General features: G+C 35.0%; 9 protein-coding genes across 9 annotated transcripts; 4 read left to right on the top strand and 5 right to left on the bottom strand. All coding sequences in view use genetic code 12, as the record gives it.

The window, feature by feature from the left end:
* Positions 1–353: 353 nt before the first annotated feature.
* DASC09_021800 (uncharacterized protein) lies at positions 354–2,591 on the bottom strand (the record flags this gene model as incomplete). Its single annotated transcript, XM_064995783.1, has 1 exon — positions 354–2,591. The coding sequence occupies one exon, from the start codon at positions 2,589–2,591 to the stop codon at positions 354–356; it is 2,238 nt and encodes a 745-aa protein (XP_064851855.1).
* A 470-nt stretch (positions 2,592–3,061) lies between these two features.
* SGA1 (glucan 1,4-alpha-glucosidase) lies at positions 3,062–4,639 on the bottom strand (the record flags this gene model as incomplete). The annotated part of the gene is made up of 1 exon (XM_064995782.1): positions 3,062–4,639. One exon carries the CDS (start codon positions 4,637–4,639, stop codon positions 3,062–3,064), a length of 1,578 nt encoding a protein of 525 aa, XP_064851854.1.
* A 1,015-nt stretch (positions 4,640–5,654) lies between these two features.
* DASC09_021780 (uncharacterized protein) lies at positions 5,655–6,455 on the top strand (the record flags this gene model as incomplete). Its single annotated transcript, XM_064995781.1, has 1 exon — positions 5,655–6,455. One exon carries the CDS (start codon positions 5,655–5,657, stop codon positions 6,453–6,455), a length of 801 nt encoding a protein of 266 aa, XP_064851853.1.
* A 372-nt stretch (positions 6,456–6,827) lies between these two features.
* Positions 6,828–8,939, top strand: NOT5 (CCR4-NOT core subunit NOT5; the record flags this gene model as incomplete). The annotated part of the gene is made up of 1 exon (XM_064995780.1): positions 6,828–8,939. One exon carries the CDS (start codon positions 6,828–6,830, stop codon positions 8,937–8,939), a length of 2,112 nt encoding a protein of 703 aa, XP_064851852.1.
* Positions 8,940–9,525: 586 nt separating this feature from the next.
* DASC09_021760 (bromodomain-containing protein) lies at positions 9,526–11,532 on the bottom strand (the record flags this gene model as incomplete). Its single annotated transcript, XM_064995779.1, has 1 exon — positions 9,526–11,532. One exon carries the CDS (start codon positions 11,530–11,532, stop codon positions 9,526–9,528), a length of 2,007 nt encoding a protein of 668 aa, XP_064851851.1.
* Positions 11,533–12,736: 1,204 nt separating this feature from the next.
* DASC09_021750 (uncharacterized protein) lies at positions 12,737–13,882 on the bottom strand (the record flags this gene model as incomplete). Its single annotated transcript, XM_064995778.1, has 1 exon — positions 12,737–13,882. The coding sequence occupies one exon, from the start codon at positions 13,880–13,882 to the stop codon at positions 12,737–12,739; it is 1,146 nt and encodes a 381-aa protein (XP_064851850.1).
* Positions 13,883–16,272: 2,390 nt separating this feature from the next.
* DASC09_021740 (uncharacterized protein) lies at positions 16,273–16,890 on the bottom strand (the record flags this gene model as incomplete). Its single annotated transcript, XM_064995777.1, has 2 exons — positions 16,273–16,441; positions 16,832–16,890. 2 exons carry the CDS (start codon positions 16,888–16,890, stop codon positions 16,273–16,275), a joined length of 228 nt encoding a protein of 75 aa, XP_064851849.1.
* Positions 16,891–18,581: 1,691 nt separating this feature from the next.
* Positions 18,582–20,300, top strand: DASC09_021730 (uncharacterized protein; the record flags this gene model as incomplete). Its single annotated transcript, XM_064995776.1, has 1 exon — positions 18,582–20,300. The coding sequence occupies one exon, from the start codon at positions 18,582–18,584 to the stop codon at positions 20,298–20,300; it is 1,719 nt and encodes a 572-aa protein (XP_064851848.1).
* Positions 20,301–23,564: 3,264 nt separating this feature from the next.
* Positions 23,565–23,747, top strand: DASC09_021720 (uncharacterized protein; the record flags this gene model as incomplete). The annotated part of the gene is made up of 1 exon (XM_064995775.1): positions 23,565–23,747. One exon carries the CDS (start codon positions 23,565–23,567, stop codon positions 23,745–23,747), a length of 183 nt encoding a protein of 60 aa, XP_064851847.1.
* Between the last annotated feature and the right edge of the window lie 44 nt (positions 23,748–23,791).

The following is a 23,791-nucleotide window of genomic DNA, read 5'->3' as shown; positions in this document are numbered from 1 at the left end:
TTATTAGGCTTTGTTTCTCTTTTATTGCAACTTTGATATTCTAATTTATATTATTTTATTTTTATGTCGTCAGTAGTAGTTTCAACTTATTATTGTTATGATTCTCATAACTATTGTTATTTTTTCTATAATTATGGCATTTCTAATAATTAATAATTTTCTAAAAATAAATAGCTTATTTTGATTGTGACTACTGTTTTGTTTGTAGAATGTTTACAAAAAAAAAAAAAACGAGGAGGTTTTGATTATGTCTCAAGGCACAATATTTGTAGAAATCACATATATATTTTAAACCAGTCTCTGCCTACCTGTAAGCTAAATATGGAAAAAAAAAATATGCTTCCAAACAAAAATCATTGAGAGGGTTGGGATAATTCTTCATGAAGTATCAGTAATTGTTTTTTCGATGGTAATGACATTGCTTCTATAGGAGAAGAAGGTATCGATGATGAGTTCTTGTTAATGCTATATAGGTCGTCCTCACCATCATGAAGAAGACCCAAATTAGAATCGTCACTGCTATGATGATGCTTTCCTGAATCATTTGAAATTTGACCAAAATTAAACATCTTGTGAAAGTCGTTATTATCCCCACTATTGTTATTGCCTTTGTTATGATTATCATTTTTATTTTTCTGGTCTTTCTCCCCATTCTTATCGTTGTCATTTTCATTATTATTACTTTCACTTTCAATTTCCTTCAAAGTTCGTGTTATATTAGAGAATTTATGAAAGTGATCTTTTGGGGGTTCACTATCATGTTTTAAGTGATCACTTTGAGACCCTGATAATAAGATGTCAATAGTTTGATCATGGAAATCAAAAGGTTGAGGTGACTCAGTACCAATAGACTTTAGCATATTGGATAACCATTTTGAGTTTGGGGATTTATTTATATGATCAGGGGAGTTAATATTGAAATGTTTTGGAATTTTCTTTGCAGGGGTGTTAATAATAATCAGTGGTTCACTAGGAATCTTGTGATGAATAAACTGGATTGGTTTTTTCTGATTTGATTTTTGTTGTATCTGTTTGTTGAACCTTGTTGTGTCTTGCGGGTTTTTTTGATCAACCACTGGTGATGATGGCCCTTGGGATTGCTTTTTCAGTTGAATAATCAATTCCCTATTGATTGATAAAGAGTGAGCGATACTAAAAGGAGGTCCTTGATGAGGCAGGATATTAGGATTTGGATTCACAACAGAGGAGTTGTTGCGGCTGTTGATATTAGCAGGATTAGATATTGGTTTCTTCTTATCATCGTTATCATGGCTATTTACTTTGCGCTTTTTTGATTTTGTTTTGGCATTGGTCTTGGGTTCAGCAATATAATTATTAGTAGTGGTTTTTTTAATAGGTTTCATTTTGTCATATCTTTTATAGTACTCATCACAATCTTTGCAAATCAATCCTTCCATAGTTTCATTTCTGAACCAACTCCAAGGGACTGCCTTATCGGTTTTGCAATTGATACACATTGGAGAAATTGGTAAATCACTAAAATCTTCAGCTTGTTTCACAAGTTTCCTTTTCAATAATAATCCATTGGATTTTTTCTTCTTTTTTGATGACGCTAAAGATGATGATGACGAACTATTTCCCATCTTCACAGTTTTACTAGCATTTATGGTTGGTTTCATTTCACCACTTGCTAAGTTGTTCATCACTGGTGAAGCCATCATAGTTGCAGCCTGATTTCCAAATGTCTTTGGGCCGTGAATATTGATTGCCATTCCATTTGCTCGAGGGAACTGGACAAAATTAGGGTTGAAAATTGGTAACGATAAAGTTCTGACTGCTTTTGGTGCTTTTTTCGAATTGGTTTTTCGAATTGGTACTGCAAACTCTTTTTTAGTATTATTGCTATTATTGTTGTTTGTGTTGCTATTACTATTACGTTCCATCTTATCCATTTTTGGATTGAAATTCCTAATAAATTTCATGAATTCCAATCGTATTTCCAAACTATAGATATTGTTCTCCAAATATTTCATTGGGTTTTCTTCGGTTATAATCTCATTGGGCTGACTGACATCTTCATTGACATCATGAGCATTGCCATCATCCTCATCCTCATCATCACAATCGCCATCATCCATGAAGAAGCTTGGTTTCTTCAGTATCGACCCCACAATAATTGGATCATAATTTTCACTGACCGCATCATCAATATTAACAGGCCTGCCGCTATTATTGTTAATGTTGTTTGATTGGAGCAACTGCTTTAGAGACCCATGACCCACAAGTGGCTGGTCTAGTTCCAAAATATCCCTATTATAAACAGAATAATCAACAACACGGTTCTTTAATGCAGAATCTTGAGTTTCTCCCAGCAAAGTCGGCAGCTTATCTAATTGAAATAATTCGGGACTATGAAGTATTGCCATTGATAGACATTTGCTGAGGCTAACAAATCCATATAGTTGAGGTCTTGATTCGTTGGGTTTGCTGATTTTGATCACCCTAAGATTGAAGTTTGGGATTTTGGAACTAGGACTCTTTGAGAGATATAAATTTGACGATAGTTTTTTATCATTGCTTTGGTTAGTTGAGCAATTATTGCTCAATGAATAAAGGACTTTGACAATCATGATTCATTGATATTGTGCAAGTTGCTTTATGATACCTGTGCAAGAGAAAAAGGAAGACGCGCTCATTTGATTCCTTGTGCTTTTTTTTTTTGTGATTTTTTCGTGTCTATTTATTTATTTATTATTATTTTTTTGACGCGTTTGCCTGCATATCCGCAACACCTTGGCAAGAACGACTGATAAACGGCAATAATTCATGAAGGTCTCTATACAAGGGACAACTTCCCATGATATAGCATATTACAATAAATTTGTTCATCATAAGTATCATCATTATCCTATTACCCCCTTCGAATCATAAAAATAAATAAATATTCCTCATAGTCCACAAATTTGAAAAAAAAAGCAATCTTAAATATGCTTTAGAAGAACTACTCAAAGAAGAAGAAAAAAAAAAACGAAATGAAAAGAATAGCATCTTTGTGAAATGAATTTGATGCAACATATTATAAGCTCTAGTTTTTTCCTACTCAAAGAAGTGAGTCAATAATGCTCCTCTCTCTAAGAGCATTCCAAACACTACTATAGCTCCAGGTCAAATTTTGAGCCCCTTGAGAAAATCCTGTATCCCTATTAAATTGCTCACTTAATTCTCCATCCTCAGTGATATGAGCAAATACAACCTTGAGGAAAGAATCACCAAAGCTGAACAAATTGTTCACCATCATATTGAACTCGCTAGATCTATAATTTATCACCACAAAGTCAAATTTCGTATAGTCTTCACTGATATTTGATAAATCATAAATGTAATCATTGTAAAATTCGAAATTCTTATTAGAAATGACCAAATCTTCCTCATAGTGCAAAAGTTTAAACAACTTTCTATAAATAAATAAACTAGCATAGGCATTCGATAAGAACCATGGGTTACCAAGTGATGTTCCAACACCATCATAAACGTCATTGGGATATCTCCCCAAACTAATTCCTAATTTATCCTCATCATGATTTACAGAATATCTTCTATTTTGGTCCTTGATGAAACCGTATATCGAGTTCAACACATATGAATCATCAACATCGAATGGTATTTCAAAACCTAAGTTATCATCAAGGTCATTGGAGTAGGCATGGCAAGACAAGGAAGCAATGATTGTGGCAATATCCAACCCATATTTATGATCAAAATTTGGATTTTCATATATTCTATGAAAATCCTTATCAATAAAACCAGAGTCAAACCATATGAAATTTTGGATCCTGATGGTGATTGCATTCAACTTTTCCATAAACTTATAATCCTTAAAATGTTTTGCCATAATTAAACCTTTTTTGAGGGCTTTGAATTGGGACAAGCTTGTGAAAAAATGAACTCCGTTAATTTCTTCCCATAAATCAAATCCCCTTGTATTCCAGTGTTGAATGATGTATGTTAAATCAGGTTTAATGATGTTGGTGTAAATATCTTTAGTAGAATTGTAATAAACGTTTCCATCAGAAATCGACAACAACGTATCATTATTGTACTTTTTAACCAAGTTTAGGTAATTCATAATGGTGATTGACCTGAGAGCGGGGCCGTCATTTTGGGGTCTCCCCCAGTCAGCGGTAAATGGCGTATTATCAATATTGAACTTTGGCTCTCCAAGGCCACCAGAGTTGAAGCCACCACTTGGGTTTGTAGCTCTCTGCACAAGGTAGCTGTTGCTTATATAATTCTCGATGGTCCGAGCAATAGAATGGTTTGCAAAACCAATGTCATTCAAATGTGTTATCAACGTGTCGATGGTTATAGCAGCATCTCTGATCCATTGGTAGTTATAGTTAGGATCTTTTATCGAAGTGGCAGCAACCACAACTCCTGGAGGAAGGTGATCATTATCATTATTGAAGGAGCAAGGACCTCCAATGTTATCCAATATATGGTCGATGGATATGTTTGGCTGGACAGCGATCCAGGAATCAAAATCATTTCTATCAATTAAAGACGAGACATCAACAGGTCGAGAACGATGGCTTTGTAAAACGTCTTGAGGTTGGACCACCACTGATGGTATGACCAAGGCATAGACTGTTGTGAAATATAATAGCAAGGTGAGTAGCATGATCCAACCTTATTTGAAAAGAAGAACGAAGTGTTTTGTGTATTTCTTATGGATTGAGTTTTTTTTTTTGTGTTTTTGTTGTTTTCTCTCCTTTATAATTGTTTGGATGCTTGTGACCTTTTTTTTTTTTTTTTTTTTTTTTTTTTTGTGTATTTTACTTTGCAGATGATTTCTGGGGTTTTGTGTGACTTGTTAGTGGTGGGGATAATTTATTGAAGAGAAGATGTGATGATCAACTGTAATCGATGATTGAAATGTGATAGAAATCCGGGGTAATTTTTTTTTTTTTTTTTTTTTTGCATGTGGGACATAATTCGTACAGGAAATTTAAGACTGGCAATAATTCTTAGAATATCAAATGAAAACAGAAATCATGATCGGATGGATTGTCAAAGAAACAGTTATCAAATGATTTATATCTTGATTACAAATAATAATTGCTTGTGCAATTACTTTCCAAACTTGAAGAGAAGAGGAATAGTAATATGGTACTAGTGATGTCATCGTTGAAAATATCATTTTGGTATCTACCGATTTCCCCCCTCCAGAATAGATAGAGATATTTTTTGCTTATCAACCACGGAATTGTTAATAGAATTTCATTACAGAATTATTCTCAGCCCCAAACATCAGCACATGCTACTCCAAGTCTTCTTGCGTTTTAACAATCAGGCCAACATTTCTCTTTCAAAGCTTCTAAGTGGTAATTTGCTATAAAATCTGCTTCCAATCAAAGATCCAGTACAACAGGAATCTCTGGCCCATCAATAATAAGAATGTCCTTTATTTACAAATCTCTCTCTCTTTCTCTTGAATAGCTTGTGTTCAAAAGATACCACCTATCTACAATAAAGAGAAGTATGGTGGTTGCAATCCAAATAGGGGTGTGTGACCCCCGGATAGTACCACCAGGAAAATCCACCCGTCACAAAAAAAAAAGATTAGGTGGGAAGAAGGCTCTCGAAGGTGAAGCACTCTCAGTGCAATAAGTATATATATATCTATATGAACAAAAATGGAGACAAGAATCGGAAACCTCATTACTAATTTAGATGTTCAAGTAGCACGCCATAAGCAACAATCATCAACAAGTGCCAATGATTCCAGTTTTTTGAACTTGGTGGTAGGTAATAGCTTGCAATATGATGCCGATATGATCCACAGATTGATCATATCCAATAATCTTAATAATCTCAAAGAGAAGCTCCATGAAACAAATAACAAAATTTATGAAGAACAATTCCAGGCCCTTTCGTCGTTGAGACATTTGAATAAGGAAAATGAAGAGGCAAAAAAGAAGCAAATAGCAGAGTCAGTTACTGGATCACAAACACAGCAGGAACACTCCATCACAAAACCAGAAATAATTAGAGGCAATGAGAATATCACAAGTGCCACGAGCATAAATCTACAAGAGACCGAAGAAGACGATTTAACTCAGCTTCGCCATCGTTTATTGTCACGGAAAGGATCTTCCCTCGTATCTTCTAACTTGAATATGGAAAACCAAAATGACAATCATCAGTTGCGACAGGACTCTATATTGAACGATATGATGGGTCTTGTGGGTCAATTCAGAGAAAACATGAGTAGACTTAATGATAGTATTGTCAACGACACGAATATATTGAATGACACAACCAAGAACCTAGAAAAGGTCGATACTGTGGCGCACCAAGTTGGGAAAAAAATGAGGGTATTCAACGAACAGGGGAAAGTGGGATTTTGGTTCTACGTTTATGCGACTGGTGGTTTGGTAATAGCTGTTATTGTGATGCTTTTAATTATCCGCTTGGTCCCACGCTCTTTGCTATGATGATGATGGTCGTGATGACATAATGCGTGATAATGATATTATATATATATATAATATTATAAAAAACTTCTAAATATATATAATAGTTGTTCTATACAATATATAAGCGGTGCTCGGCTTATCTCATGGGGAGCGACAAAGTATGGTATATAACCGGGTAACTTTTTCCTTTGTATGTTGTTGATTTTCTAATACAACCGAAACCATCAGAAAAAAAAAACGCTACAAGTCGGTTGGCTACTGAGACAACTTTAGTGGCCCTTAAAATCATTGACCAAGAAAGATCGAAACCTAAAAATATCGAGCCCCTGTCAAAACTAGTATTATAGCAAATAAGAAGAGTCAACAATCAAATATATATAAACCGTCAAGATGATGGCCCAAAGAAAGCTACAACAAGAAATTGACCGTGTGTTTAAGCGGGTCAATGAAGGGTTGATGGGATTTGATTATCTTTATGACAAAGTAATAAGTTGTGAAAACCCATCGCAAAAAGAGAAACTTGAGAGTGACTTGAAGAAAGAAATCAAGAAGCTTCAAAGACAAAGAGAACAGATCAAGAATTGGATAAGTGGTAATGATGTCAAAGATAAGAAACCTCTTCTCGAGTATAGAAAGAAAATTGAACGCCAAATGGAAAGATTCAAGCTTGTGGAGAGAGACATGAAAACAAAGGCATTTTCAAAAGAAGGATTAAACATGGAAAAGAAATTAGATCCAAGAGAACGTGAAAAGATTGAAGCCACAGATTTCGTTAGTGACAACATTGAGAAAATTAATCAGCAGAATGAAGGACTTGAGGCCAAGATCCAACAAATTCAATCAACAGTCAAGAAAAACAAAAAGGTTTCTTTATCCAAACAATCTCAGATTGATGGATTTCAAGAAATTATGGATAGAAACAATTGGCATTTGGCCAAATTGGAAACCATTTTGCGATTTTTGGAAAATGGTAAATTGGAACCAGATCAGATCAGCGATATTAAAGAATCAATCACTTACTATGTTGATAGCAACCAAGATCCAGACTTCTATGATGATGATACAGTATATGATGAATTGGGATTAGATGAAGTGGAGCCTACTTTTGGCCCTGTTGGAGAATTCGTTAGTGCTAACGCTGATTCTGATGAGGAAGATGAATCTGATGATCACGAGGAAATAGATAAGCAGAAAAAAGATAACATTCATACTAATGAGTTGACAAACTCGGTTAAGGATTTGTCCATATCCTCAAATATTACTCCAACCAAGAAACATCAGGAAAGCCCTGTGATAAGAGCCTCGACTCCATCAAACACAATATTAAATAGTTTGAAACCTGCTCCTGTCCCAAAGAATAATGAAGTTAAATACTCAACTCTAGTTCAACAACAGGCGTCGCCGCAACAACAAAAAATGTCAGCATCAAGCTGCACAGCTTCTGGCTCTGTCAAGGCAGTAAAGCCAACAACGACTTCAACGCCTGTACTTTCATATTCTAAACTTGTTAGTAATTTAGCAGCTGCTACTGATTCGAGTAAATCTATAATGTCTACTCCACCTCCTATTAATGCTGAAAAATCTCAAGTTAGTATCAAAGAATCAGAAAAATTTGAAGTCAAAGATGAAGAGCACCAAGAAGAGGTTATTCATACCATTGATAAAGTATTGGCAACACTCCCGGGCTTGTCAGATCTTGTGCCATTATTTGAGCAAAATAAAAACAAAGTGGACTTGTTTTATCAGCAAGAGGTTCTCGGTGAAAGAATTGAGCCAAGCAGTGAATCATTCAATAGTGCAGCCATTTTCAAGTATATTTCTAATTCTTTGATAAATTGTCCTGATTCTGTTGACTCTGAAAAGCCATTTAATTATTTTGCTTCAAAACCTCATCCAACTTCTATCGATTATCCTGTGTTTGAGAAGAATATTGATAGTTTGAATAACTTGCAGGAGGGTCAACAAAAACAGGCGGGTATTGATAATAAAAACAATTTCTGTTTGATAAATGGATTTAATAAAGATTTATTCAAAAAGTTAAGCATAGAAACACTCTTCTATATTTTTTACTATGGAGATGATAATGGCTCGAATCCTAACTATTATTTGAATTTCCAACAGAAACAGACAATTTTAACAAATCCAAAGGACATTCTTTTAAGTAAGGAATCTCCATCTTCTGCAAATGCGACTGTTACAATAACAGGAAATAATGTATCAACCGAGCAGGAAAATTTTAATGAGCCTAATTCCTCATTGCTTGATTTCAATGACTATGACAATGGTTCATATATTCAATATTTGGCATTGAGAGAACTTCAAGCAAGAAACTGGAAATTTAATAAGAAATTGCATGTTTGGTTCCAAAGAATAGATAATATTGATTCTACTGATATCAAAGGAAGTAATATTTACAAATTCTTTGATTTTGAGGTTGACTGGAGTATCAAATTGAAAGAAATTGAGTTGGATTTTAATAATGATGAATTTGAAAAATGGTGAACATATGAAAGCTTTCGTTTTCTTCGGCCGTCTTGTTATTTCGTTACTTTAATCTAAGATAGTCCTTTAACCTCCTTTGTTAATTTTTTTTTTCGCCTCTTGATTTTTCCCTTTGTTTTATTGAATATTTGACTCCGCCGAAGGTTGTTGTATAATAAACTCTTTTGATGACCAAATAATGAGTGTAGGGAAATTGTGATCAATGTCACTATTGGAGCTATACACAGTAAGCAATAAATTCTGCTTATTTGACCACTTGGAATAGCAAATGTTAAAGCTTTTGAAGGTTAGAAAAACGTGAAAAAATTACTTACTACACATAAATAAATATAAAAAGTAATGTACACTATATCCACCGGATGAATTCATATGAGCAATGGACAAACAAAGATAGAAAAAAAAAAAAAGTAAAACATTAAAATTCTTTTCATTGATCAATAATAGTAATAGTAACAATAATAGTAACAATAATAACAATAACACTAAGAATAAAAGAAAGCTAAATTAGAAAAACCTGGGCTAGTAAGAAACTGTAAGAAAGAAAAATATATTTTTGTTTTTTTTGGTTTTTTTAAAGTGGACTTAATCACTCTTCTTCAGAACTTTCACTTTCGTCATCATCATCTTCATCATCTTCATCACTACTTTCAATACCATTTTGGTAGCTATTACCCTTATCGTATTCCTCTAATCGTTGCTTCAAAATATCAATCTTCTTATCACGGTCACTAGCCTTTTTTGTAATCGATTTTCTCTTTGCTTTCCCATTACCTGCTTTGCCCTTACCTTTCTTGCTTGTTCCCGCGTTTGAATTTTTAGCTACTACATAATTGTACAATTTCAATAATGTTTCATCATCCACCATATCCATATCTAATTCAATTTCATCCTCTCCATCCTTTTGCAAATCCGGAACCGATTCATTTATGATCTTCATAACATGTTGCAACTTCTTTTCATTGAGATAATTAATTTTTTCACTTAATTCTTTTTTCATGTCAAATGTTAACTCAATTGGTTCATCAATACCATCCACCGTACTCTTGGAAAGCTTACGATTTCTAATGGCTGCTGCACCTGATTTCTTACCCTTCGCCAGACCTTTCTTTTTCTTTTGCTTGAGAGCCCGCTTCTTTGCCTTTTCATATTCCTCTTTTTTCATTTTTTCTAAATCTTTCTTCATACGTTCAATTTGAGCTTCCAAAAATTGAATCGCTTGGTTGTTCATGATTGATTGCTCAATGTCAATTTCGTCTTCTTCGTCAAATTCTTCATCATCATCTTCATGATCCTCATCATAGAATTCTTCACCTTTTGCACTGCCTGGAGGTGGAGTGGGGTCATGGACTGGTTTATCGAGCCATTTCTTATCAAATATAGCTTCTAACTTATGACCCATCAAATTAACGGGAGTATTCTCCGGGTTAAATGCATAACAGTTTTTGAAAACCAATTTGACATCGTTGTAAAATTCTTCCAATGCATTATATTGGTTATTTTGTAACTTGTTTTGAATAGTCGATAAATCCATTGGTATTTTAACAATATCAAAATATGTTGGACAGTCCAAAGCCACTGGATCAACAGGCTCAAGAAATGGATAGTTATAGGTTTCGTGTTTTTTGGATGTTAATTCTTTCAAAGTTTGGCCAGCAAATCTTAAATCTGCAAGCAACTTTTTGTTTCTTGGTCGAATATCGTATGGCATATCTTTTGGCTTGGGAGGGTGAATTTCTCGCTTTGGTCTGCCAGAAGTATTATCTCTTCTAATTTTCGGAACGCCATTGCCTGTGGAATTGCCAGCTGTAGTAGGTTTTCTTTTATTTCTGTTAGAATCTGAGGAGCTTCCAGGTGCTATATTTTTGTCTGGAACGTTAAGCAATAACTTTTCAAAGCTTGCTTGAATATTTAGACCCATCCTTGAAATTGAAGCTTTCTCGCCATTAAATTTGATACAATTACTTATCATTAAGTTGAAATCTTCATGGACTGCATCTGGAGTCTCGTACCCATCAACTGTTAATTTCTTCTCTATAGTTGATAGATCCATTGGTTTTGGGATAAAATTGTAATAGAAAGGAATTTGTAATTTGACGATATCAACTGGGAGTAAGAATGGCAGAGAATCTTTCAACCTTTTGATTGATTTGAGCGATTTCAATAAATACTGTTTTTGGTGATTTGGCATTGCATTGGAAATATTTTCTTCAATTTTCAAATCAGGTTTGGCTGCAGGAATCATCTGTGAAGTATCCACAGTGCCATCTTCCTTGAATACAATATCAGTTGTTTTTGGTTGTGTATCCGAGTTTATTGATTCTTTTGAAGGGTTTTCCAGTGTAGCAGACTTTTCTAGCGATGTTGATCCCGATGATGGTTTCTCTGTTTGAGTTGGTGGCTCCATTGTCGATTGTTGCTCTTTTGTTTCGATTTGTGTTTCCGAATAATCCAATTTTAATTTCTTTGAATCTGGTTCGTCTGATTTCTCCTCATTTTCATCTCTAGCATGTTTGGTGTTATTGATTGATTCTAAAGGGGCATCCGATTCAATCTGAACATTAGAAGTTGATGAGTTCGTATCCTTCTCCAGCATATTTGTTCACAAAAAGACGAGAATATTACCTAATGCTCACAAAACACAAAAGTAAATAATAGACGCGTACTTTGATTAAAGAAGTCAATAAAATTGAAGATATGGTTTATGTATACAATCAAAGATATTATGTAAGTCCTAAAAGCCAAATAATGGAGATAGATCGATATATCTGGGGGTTTTTGATCAATTTTATGTTGTGGAAATTTCAAGACAAATGACACGCGTCAGTGTCTTTATTTTTATTTTCAGATTAAAGAAAAAAATGTTGAAAAATCTGAAAAACGCGGGCGAGGTAATCCGGTTATAAATACCGCCGCGGTGGCAAGATAGCCAGCCCTGAGGCCGGGTAATGCCACGGTAAACCCGTGAGCGCGACTAATAAAAAAAACAGGGGCTCCGAACGATGATGAGTCACGAGACTGAAGGTGTGTCTTTCGAAAGTTTTGAGCACATCTATCATATGGCGTCTTGGATTATGAGTAAGAATAATATATCCATCTTAGTCACTGTAGCATCCATGTTATTTGCCCTATTATTTGGTCTATTTTTGGTGTTAATGATTGCCATTTATGCTTGTGTTAAAAAACCTCTCATTTGTTTACCCTGCCAGTAACAGATTGTTTCCCACTTTTCCCGTTCATGTCTGAAATGGGGTGATTCACCCCTTCAAAGCATTTTCGTTGTCAAGTTTTATACCGTCAGTGTTGTCTATCTCCGTAATCCTCAAATATTTATTTTGTTGACTTGCAGTTTCGCAAAGCCTTGAAAAATATATAGTATAGGATCTGAATTATGAGAGAAGGGCTGTTGCTATTTGTGTATCGAATCCTATGTGACCTTTGACATCTAATGAATAGTCCTGACAACAGCTTATACAATTTACCCACACAAAAAGGCCATAATTATTCTTAGGTGTTTATAAATTATGTTTATGAGCCTACAACAGGTGTTATTGTCTATATTTTGCTCTTTTGCACTTACACCACTCAATGCCTTTGACACATTGGTAAGATAAATAGCTGGAATCTAGCCAAAACAGACTTTCTTGATTGCAAGATCATAAGCATTTCACACTACTATAATCAGAGAGTTTTCAATCAAGAGGTATACTATCAATCGAATTTGAATAATAATAAAAAATGATTGGAAAACGTGAAAGCGCTGCGTGCAAAAGTAAAAGTGTTTCTCACCAAGCCAAATGTCATACCTTACCCAAAACCTCATCAAGTTTATCGGTAAACAAATGCTTGCTCTTCTTTTTCACTATCAAAAATTCAGGAACTTTAACCGTACCTAACTTACCCAATGGTGCCTGGCCAACCCCTAACTCCGGACCAATAGAAACTCCTACTGGTCTTGGTTTGGTAACATACTCTTTGAATCCGTGAGAAGCACCAACAACAACCAACTCAACATTCTTTCTTAAAACCTCACCATGCTCTTCTCTGTAAACAAATCTTTTGCCTGGCACATTGTTAATGTCACCAAACGCAAAAATATTTGGGTATTTCAAAGTTTGAAGAGTTTTTTTTACTTTGATATAACCTTTCTTATCAACTTCTAAGCCAGTTAAGGTATTCAGGGGAAGATTAGCTATTGGACCTGTGCAACTGTAAAAAAGGTCAATATCTTCAATAGTGGAATGTGTCAATTTCACCTGTCTTGGATTGGTTTCTGGATCATATACTGCCTTTTCTTTGAAGACCATCTTAATGTTCATATTTTTCAAATATTGTTTAATACTATTCCTGATACTTTCTGAGTATCTATTGTCAATCACATTTTCAAAAGAATGAACACATACAATTTCTTTTTCACCGCTAGCCAATTGTGCCTTGAATGCGTAACCCAATTCACCAGCCAACTCCACGCCTACAAATCCTAGGCCAGCAATTAAAATCTTTTTGGCATCTTTGAATTTCTCAATTTCATTATGTAAATATTCAGTCATTGAATCAACGGAACTGCCGAAATTTTGAGCAGCAATGGGGTTGGCCCATTTAGAGCCTGTTGCAAGGATAAGTATATCATGGTCAATAGTTTCCTCGGCATCATTAGAAGTTATGAGTCTGGTGTTTTTCTCATTGAATTCGACTACCTCCTTGACAAGAACTATGTTAACTTTACTTGAAATGATTTCAGAGAGAGGCCTTGTTATGTCTTTTGGTTTGAATCCTCCGGTTATGAGTCTATGAGTTGCCATCAAATTGTAAGCGTAGTCATTGACAGCGATTAAAGTAATATGATAATGTGGATATGACTTAACGAGGATATTTGCAGCGTAGTTCCCAAAGGTTCCCGACCCTATGATTGTGATTTTAGGATTTGCAGAGACAGAACGGCCCATTACAATTCCAATAGTACAGTGAAGTGTTTAGTAATAATTGATGAATATACCAGTAGCAGTGATAGTATAGAACAATAAAAAGAGTGGGTAACAAGGGTTTATTTACCAAATGGCAGTTCCATGAAGGTGTATAATGAGGCCACTTGTGAGGTATTTGTATTCTTTTTTTTTTTTTTTGTTTGTGGATTATCTAAGGTTGACATATCAAATTTTTTTGTCCAATACCATACCATAATAGGACACTTTTTGTTGGATAACCAATCTAAGATGCATTAATCTGCATTAGTACCTTCTGGTTTCGAAACCAAGCACTACCTACTAAATACACACGGATATAGATATTATATTTATATAGCGTAGCAGCTTCAAAATCTAGTATTTAATTTATTCATCAATTGTTTTGTTGTTATAATGAATGCTACGTGCTTTTCATCCGTTACTTTTTATATTACTTTAACAACACTAGAGACTAGTACGCATTTGTAAATCGACAGGGTAATAATGGAAAATTGAAATATTCAAATAATTAGCAGATTTGGCCATCAAGATTACTTTGTATGATGATACACTGAATAAGCTAAATATATAAGCTAAATATTTAAGCCAATTTAAAAGCAGTCCTTTGATCATCCATTAACTGCTCCATTTTTACATGGCGATCCACCTACGTGACATCTCTTGAAATTCGGGTTGTTCGTATAGGGCATGCATGCACTTAAAAATTTTTTTTAAAGAAATTTGATCTCCTGCCACAACGTCTAAATAGTATGTCCCTATAGTTAGTAGTACCTAGCGTGTTTTTTTTATATATGCGGTCTAGTGAGTGAGTAGTCAGGGAGCTGATTGTATTGGAGGTATCGTAGTTGTTATTTAGCTGCACTTGGGAAAAGTACAGGTTTCATTAATAAAAAGCCCGTATCTCAAAGTTGTCCGGTTTTGTATTTTTCAACTTTTTTTTTCCAATTCACCTTCTGTTGATCTACCCTATAGTTCTGACTGCAAGGCATTTGTATGTTTCAGGATGAATTAGGTCTAGCTATTGGTGGGACAGTATATTTTTTTGTCTGTTGGTAGTGCACTATTTGTACGATGAATTCATTAAATGAAGACTTAGCGAATGGATAATTTTTTATACAATTTCATATCTCCTACCTCCTTGTTACTTGTGAAACCAGAAATTTTAATCCACAGAATAGAAATCCGTCATTAGTCTGGAGCGTGCTCTATGCTAACCCCGGATCATTGAAAGCCCCCAAGTGGTTGTTAAAGTGTGCCAAGAGACGAAAAGAGCTCCAGAATTATTATATATTTTTTTTGCATGCAAAAAAATCAAAGGGTAAAAAAAATTCCCGCATTTTGTTATAACTATAGCTATGGATTACAATTGTGGCCATTGATTAAAATATTGCCAAGAATAAAACCAAATCAATGAATAATAAAGAGCGGATATTGGTTTTTTTTGGTATTTGATATCTGATCTGGGCTTGTACAGCAGAATAAAGAGGAGAAAGATGAAGGTTCCTTACGTCGTTGTGGTTTGCAAAATAGCTCTGAAAAAGACTATCACACGGAGTTTCCTTATCGCTATGAAGATATTAAGTAGATCAACAATTGTTTTATGATAGTATATCAACCTTGATATTAATATCGTAGGTTAAAATGAGCCATAATCACTTTTTTCTACTGATCTAGAAATGGTTCTTGCGTGATATCATCAGTGATGGAACATCATTCGCATACAAGTTGCCATTGACTTTTAACCATATGAGGCACAAACTTTGTTCACTCCTTTGCTATTCATAAATATGCCAAAAACCTCCATTCAAACAATATGAAGAAGAAAAGAAATAACTTCAATATATTTTTTAGCTTAAAAGATGCTTCTATTAGTGCTCATTCACCTTCTGCAGTGGTTTCGACAATCAATAAGTATAAGCAATACACTATCACAATTCAACGATAATTGCAAAGTATTGGTTTTTTCTTCTAAAAATGCCAACCAAATTGCTAAAGAGCTAACTGGACTGATTTGGGATTGTAAGAAGCTGTGGCTGCTAAAGCAGTGATAGATGGTCAATGAGCTGGTCGATCGCTCAAACATCCGTTATGAGGTGTCACATGCATTACAGGCTTTGGAAATAAAGCTAGATTTAGTTGAATTTCATTGTAATGGTCCCATTCATTGCCCAGTTATTGCTAATACGTGTGAATCGCGATGGCTAGAGAATATTTCAACCTTTTTTCATAGAGCATCGCAAAAATGTTGATTTAAATGCAACGCCGGCTAAAATGTATTTTGTCTTTGGTATAAAAGATCCCTGAATACTTCTGGAGCTTGGGGTGAGACTCAAGGTAATATGCAGAGCCATGAAAAAACTTTTCATCCAATTTTAGAAGTTTTTGAAAATCATATCCTTTGTGTTGTCATTGCTGCTAATGCTATCATATTTTCCCTCGAGCGTGGTGAAGAATCTTCGTTCATTTGCATTGCAGTAACTTTTCGTCATAGTTTCTGGAGCACTCAAATATGTGGATCTTTGGGAAATCAATTTTGAAAAACTATGAAAACGATAAGAGGGATGGAAATCTCACAAACAATACCAAATGGATTAGCTAATTTCAACTTCCATTCCGGGTGTACAAAAAAAATATAACTCATTTATCAGCTATCAATGTTGGTTCCTTATCTGATGAAATGAATATGGATAACCTCGCTTAGTTGGCAGCTAAAACAAATGCCTCTGGAATGGCTGGTATCTCAAACTTCTTTTCAAGTTACGGACCTCTCATTAAACATTAAACATTTCTCAAAATCGTGCAGTCTATGAAACTATGACCATGGCCCAAGCTTTTGGATCAGAAAGCTTTATTTACTACCACCTTCATACTTGAGTGATGTTCCCAGATACAGCAGTAATTATGATTTATTTCAAAGAGTACTTCACAAACATAATATTGGCTGCAGATTTTTTGGATTTCCAATAGATTAATTTTCCATTGGACAACATTTTTCGGAACAGCAACGCAAATACCAGAAGTGAAAAATCAGTATTTGAAGGTATAATTGAGCCAATCAACTTCTAGGGTTTAAAGGTTTCATTTTTGTTAATCCACGCCATATCAGACTAGTTATAGACATAGCTCCATACAGCAAAACTGGATTTCAAGCAAAGGTCCAACAAAACTTTCATATGGTCTTATATTTTATATAGAAGACACAACCAAAAAAAAAATTGACTTCCCCTTATTTATTTACAATATCTTATCGTAATCTTTGCATTAGTCGTTTTGAGTCTCACTTCAGTCAATCACCAATCTCATAAAATGAACTCCAAACAACCAGTCCAGCAACAATACAAAGGGTGTAATGAGTATAATATTATACTGGTGACGGCACAAAACATGTCAAAATTCCGAGTCATTTAATTGGATCATCAACACAGTGGATAAGATGTCAATTTCTATTGTGGCATTGCAACAGTCCCTTACGACTAGTACTAGCATTAAGACTCCAGATTAATGAAAAATATCAAATGAAATTCTTCTGGAGAGGGGGAGGGGGGTTAAAGAGATTTGAGACGGTTGCTTCTAAGTACTTATTCCAGTTTCAAATTTTGGATATGGCATGAATGAAGAAAAATGATGTTGGGAAGCCACATATGGTGAGACAGTTTCTGTTATTACATATTTGTGGTATTTCTATATTTTAAATTAGGTAGATGGTATTTGATAAAATTCTGAGTCCACTGCTTCCACATATATCGGCAAAATTTCAAGCATTGAGTGACCATGAACTGCGCAGACAAATAAAAAAAAATCACAGAATTACTGAGTGACATTTGAGGTCACTCACTCATTGATCTTAGAGAATAGAGGTGACTAATTTTTTTTAGTTTGAGCTTCCCTTTTAGAACACCTAAAATTCAAAATATCAAATATGTCTAAATTAACGATCATGAAGAGGTTCAGATATCTTGTTGTTGTGTCCTAATTTTTGCTATCCAAGCATAATCATATATTTTGAATACCCTTTTTTTGTTTTGTGAGCGGAAAATTGGATAACCCCTACTCGGAAAATTGATTGTTCCTGTGCGGATAATTGAATAAGACAAGGAAAAAAGCTGGTCAGCCAATGCTCGGCAGTATAGATTAATTAACGTAATATAGTACACACTCTTCTGCAGTGTTAGCTTATTTTTCGCACATACTCCGAACACGGTCAACCCAAGTTATTTTTTTTACACCCTTTTTTTTTATTATTTGCACAGTGGCAACATGATGTTTCGTTATTGATTGATACCCGGCGTATAAACACATAATTTATCTATTCTGACTTGATCAAAATGTATCCCCACTTTTCCCATTCCTATTAGACAAAGAACAATAACTACTTTGCATTAGAAGTATAAGGGGGTGACTCCACAAAAAATAAAATAGCGCAAGCATTCCGGCTTTTAGCACAAAAGCTAAGATATATTCTATTGTAAATGACCCCCGCATTCGGAAAATCCAGTCCGTGAAAACGCAGATCCCCCATGGGCTGCATGCCCGTGGGGTGGGAGGTGCATCCCCATGGGGTAAATCTGCGACATCATACTCAGAAAAAAAGTGGAAAAAAAACTCCCTCTGAAAACGTATAAATACAGGGTAGACTCTCTTCTTTGTCCGGTTTGTCCAATATTAAACCAAACACAACAAAATGTCCTGTGACGAACAAAAACAAACGGTGGTTGAATCCGAAATTCAACTGGAAAAGTCTGCGTACTCCGGCCATACTGAAGTAAAGTACGATCAAGCTGAAAAAATCGCTAATGTTGAACGGTTTGAAGGTATAGATTTCGATGCGGAGTTTGAAAAGCTTGAAGCGCTCCAAGTTGCTGCTGTTAATGCTCCACGCACATGGTGGGACCATCTCGTGTTTGGTACAAATAAAGAGATCATATTCAAAAACAGAAGACATATGACTTGGATGTTAGGATTCTTTGCTAGTATGGGTGGTATGCTTTCTGGTGTTGACCAATCTTTGATTTCCGGGGCAAATGTGAGTTTAGTTCCAGATCTAAGCTTGACAGATCATGAGCAATCACTTGTTAGCTCCCTTGTGCCTGTCGGAGCTATTTTGGGCTCTCTTATTGTTTCTCCTCTTAATCAAAAAATTGGGAGAAGAATTTGTATTATGGTGGCTTGCATTATGTATACCATTGGTGGCTTGCTTTGTGCTTTCACTCCTAACGTACATGGATTGTATGCAGGTAGAATATTCATTGGTGTCGGTATTGGTTTAGAATCAGTTATTCCAGCTTATGTTGGTGAGTGTGCTCCTGCTGATATTAGAGGGAACTTGGTTTCTCTTTATCAATTCAATATCGCTCTTGGTGAAGTTTTTGGGTACGCCATCGCTGCTATTTTTTACGAAGTACATGATGCTTGGAGATTTATTTTAGGTAGTTCATTGGTCTTCTCTACACTTTTGTTCATCGGTATGATTTTCCTTCCAGAAAGTCCTCGTTATTTGGTCGTGACTAGGGAAAAAGTTGGTCATGGCTGGAGAATATGGAAGATCCTTCGTGATGTTGATGATATTCATAACAAGATGGAATTCCTTGATATGTTACAAAGTGCAGAGCAAGCTAAATTGGATGATGGTACAAAGAAACGTTTTGAAGTTCTCGATTTTATCAAAAATGCAAGAGCAAGACGTTCCATTATTTATGCCAACATTATTATCTTCTTAGGTCAATTTACTGGTATTAATGGTTTATTATACTACCTTTCTACGGTTATGCATGCAATTGGGTTTGATACCAAAAATAGTGTGTTTATGTCTCTTGTCGGCGGTGGCTCACTTTTAATCGGTACCATTCCAGCAATCTTGTGGATGGATAAATGTGGGAGACGTTTCTGGGCAAACTTTTGTTTACCTTGGTTCTTCATCGGCTTGGTTCTTGTGGGTATCGGATACCTATTGCCAACTACCACCGCTGCCTCTAAAGGCTTATACTTAACCGGTGTGATTCTTTACATGATCTTCTTTGGTTCATATTCCACATTAACATGGGTTACTCCAGCAGAAGTTTTCCCAACTTACTTAAGAAGTTACGGTACTACCATTACCTCAACAATGTTATACTTGTGGAGTTTTATCATCACTTACAACTTCAGCTCAATGTTTGATAAGATGACAAAAACTGGTTTAACTCTTGGTTTTTACGGTGGGATTGCCGTTCTCGGTTTCATTTATCAAATCATGTTTGTTGTTGAAACAAAAGGAAAATCTTTGGAAGAAGTTGACGATGTTTTTAGTAAACCAACAAGTTTCATTATCAAACAAAACTTGAGAAGTACAAGAGAGGATGTCAGAGATATCTTATCTGGAAATTTCAAGAATGTCATGTACGGAAAAAACGTACATTATTAATTTTCATCTATGATTCCTATCTAAATTTTTTTTATCTTTTATATATGTTATATTACCAGTTACTTTAATTATGAACATGTCGTAGAAAACGGTGATGACTGCAGCGGAAAATCAAAGAAATTAGAAACAGTGCAGTGACCTCTGGCTACTTTCAATTTTTATACTTGGTATAAACTTGTTGAAATTTTGACCCCACTTATCCGCTGCAAGAATATTTGAACAGTTCTCCATCATTACCTCCTCATTTTTCCCATTAAACACGCATCCATTAATCATAAAAAGGTTTGGATTAATTGATGTCGACTAAATACACACCCACAAAGCACTTCAACATACTGTGTTTTCATTTTTTATTCGTACCAACCACCGGAAATGTTCATACCAGTGGCAAAAAATAATTCATACCGACCCCCGGTATTTTTCGTACCACCGCAGCGGGATTTATTCAAACCATCTAAGAAAAATAGTTCATACTATTGCACTTCAATTATTCATACCAACAGAATATAAAATTCATACTAAATGCATAAAATTCTTATGCTTTCATTAATATTTTATCTTTGATATTATTAAACATGTTATAGGGGACCCGCACACCCAATAAAGCCCCTTTGCAATACACCTAGGGATACAGTCGCGCAATCCGCCGGAATGCCATACATTGCAGCACAATCAGCCGGAATTTTTAAATGATGAATACTGGGTGGAAATGGCTAGTAATGATGCTGTTGAAATCTGGAGAGGATGCTGAGCAAAAATATATAATTTTATCTGAAAGATAATATAATGTGGTAGAGATATTGGCGCTTGAAATGTGCGTTGCACAATCAGCCATAATGTTTTGGCATAATCCGCGGAAATATTCAGGGGGTTTGGGACCCCGTTCCACAATCAGCGGAATTCTCTACATCTTCAGCAGAAATCATTGAGAGCTAACGAGGGTGAGATACCCCTTTGTATTGGGCGAGCAGTATTACGTCTGATATTGAAGAAAGCGATGGTATGGCGAGGATTGAGATTTGTGTGAGTATTGTGGAAGGATTAGAAGAGGATGATTTTTAAATAAAGGATAAAAAAGTGGAGAAGTATTAAAGAAGATATGTGATTATTGTTGAAGCTAGGATGGATTAGGATGTGTGAATTGTGGAGGTATATGAGGTCAGAAATTGAAGGCAGTATTATCATTTTCATATTTCGAAGAGTTTGGGATGATTGTAAAAATATTGGAGGATAAGAAGGAGATTTGCGGGAGAAATGTGGTAGAGCATGTTGTGCGGTGGCCGTGGGTCATGAAAAATTGAGGGATAGAATATTTTTGAAAAAGAGGTCCCTATGGAAAAAGTAGGATTGTAGTTGAAATATTTGGAGAATTTGATATGATTAAGATTAAAAAAGAGGAAAGGGAAATAAAAATGTGGAGGAAAATGGGGATGTCAAATTTCGAGTGATGGTCGGGGTATTATATTGAAGATGAATTTAAGGGTCAAGTATTTCCAAAAAAAAAGTGAGAGAGAAAAAGAAAGATTGTTTATGAAATATTTCCAAAATTTTAATATAGATATGATTGTTAAGTAGAAGATGGAAAGGAAAATGTGGTGGGAAACTGAGGTGATGTTCCAAGGTCATATGTGAGTATAAGTGAGAATTTAAGGGTAGGGTATTTTATGAAAAAATCAAATTGAGAAAAAAGTAAGAATGTTTATAAAATATTTGGGAAATGTTAATATGATTAAGATTAAAAAATAGGAGAGGGAAATGAAAATGTGGCGGAGAAATTAGGTGAGTAATTTTTGAGGAAGATCGGGATTATTGTATGGATGAGAAATAGATGTGTAGATATTAATGAAAAAAAAAGATAGAGAGAAAAAGTAAGATTTTAGATGAAATAATTGAGATCATTTTATGTGGATAAGATCATGATATGGAATATTGAGAAATAATTGAGAGATAAAAATAGGGTATGTTGAATTTGTGTGAAGGTCGGGGAATGATGTATTGTGGAGAAATGAGGGAGATTTATTTTGGAGAAAAAGAGAGTGAAAAAAAAAGTGAAAAAAAAAGTGAGATTGTTTATGGAATTTTTGAAGGATTTCAATATGATTAAGATTAAAAAGTAGGTGAGGAAAATAGAAATATTGTGGAAAAATGGGGATGTCAAATTTTGGATGATGGTGCGGATGTATGTATGAAGATGAATTGAATGTGTGTGTATTTTAGAAAAAAAAAATTGATGAAAAAAAGTAAGATTGGTTATGGAATATTTAGGGATATTTATTATGATTATGATTGAAAGATAGGAGATGGAAGTGAAAATGTGGTTGAGAAATGATGGAATTATTTGTTAGAGAAGATGTATGAAGATGAATTGAATGATGAGATATTTTGAAAAAAAAGGGAGTGAAAAAAAAAGTGAGATTGTTTGTGGAATATTTAGGGATATTTATTATGATTTTGATTGTTGAATAAGATATTGAGGTTGAAATGTGGTGGAAAAATGGGGATGTCGAATGTTTGATGATGGAAGGTCATATATGAGGATAAGTGAGAATTGAATGTTTGGGTATTTGATGAAAAAAAGGAGTTGAGAAAAAAGTGAAGGAGATATGTTGAAAATGTCGAAGAATTGGTATGGATAAGAATATAATATGAAATATTGAGGTTGAAATGTGGTGGAAAAATAGGTAGAATGGTAATTTTGATGAGATGTGTCTAGTGGTGAAAAGAGGATGTATTCTTTGGTGGAAAAGTGGGAAATGTGTTGAGGAAGTGATTGGAATGGGTGATATGGAAGGGAAAGTGATGGTGTGATGATAAGTAGGGGAAGTATGAGGAGATTGTGGAGAGATGTGGAGGATATAAGGTAGAGAAGGTAGTAAAAATAGGGAGAGGGATGAAGGGTGAAGGGTGGAGAAAAGGATGGAGAATGGAAAGTAGAAAAAATAGGGAGTTGAGAATGATAAATAAGTGGTGATGATGAGGATAAAATAAGATGAAAGAAAGGATGGAGAGTAGAGAGAGTGGGGGTGATGGAGAATGATGAAGAGTAGAGAGAGTGGGGGTGATGGAGAGTGATGGAGAGTAGAGAGAGTGGGGGTGTTGAGAAGGGAGATGAAGGAAGAGAGATGGAGAAAGAAGATGATAATGATGAGTAGGAAAAAGAATGGAGAATATAAGATGAAAAAAGGAAGGAGAATGAAGATGTAGGGGTGTTGGGGAAGATGAATGAAGGTAGAATAATGGAGAATGGAGAGAAAGAAGATGATAATGATGAAGAGTAGAGAGAAGGAGAAAGAAGATGTGGGGGTGTTGAGAAGGGAGAGAAAGAAGATGATAATGATGAAGAGTAGAGAGAAGGAGAAAGAAGATGTGGGGGTGTTGAGAAGGAGAGTGAAGGAGAAAGAAGATGTGGGGGTGTTGAGAAGGGAGATGAGGGAAGAGAGTGTGTGAGGGTGTGGGTGTAAGGGTGTAAGGGTGTAAGGGTGTAAGGGTGT

The sequence above is a fragment of the Saccharomycopsis crataegensis genome (assembly GCF_037102585.1).
Source record: "Saccharomycopsis crataegensis DNA, jcf7180000000075, whole genome shotgun sequence".
Taxonomy (NCBI): Eukaryota; Fungi; Ascomycota; class Saccharomycetes; order Ascoideales; family Saccharomycopsidaceae; genus Saccharomycopsis; species Saccharomycopsis crataegensis.
This window is presented reverse-complemented; position numbering and strand designations above follow the sequence as displayed.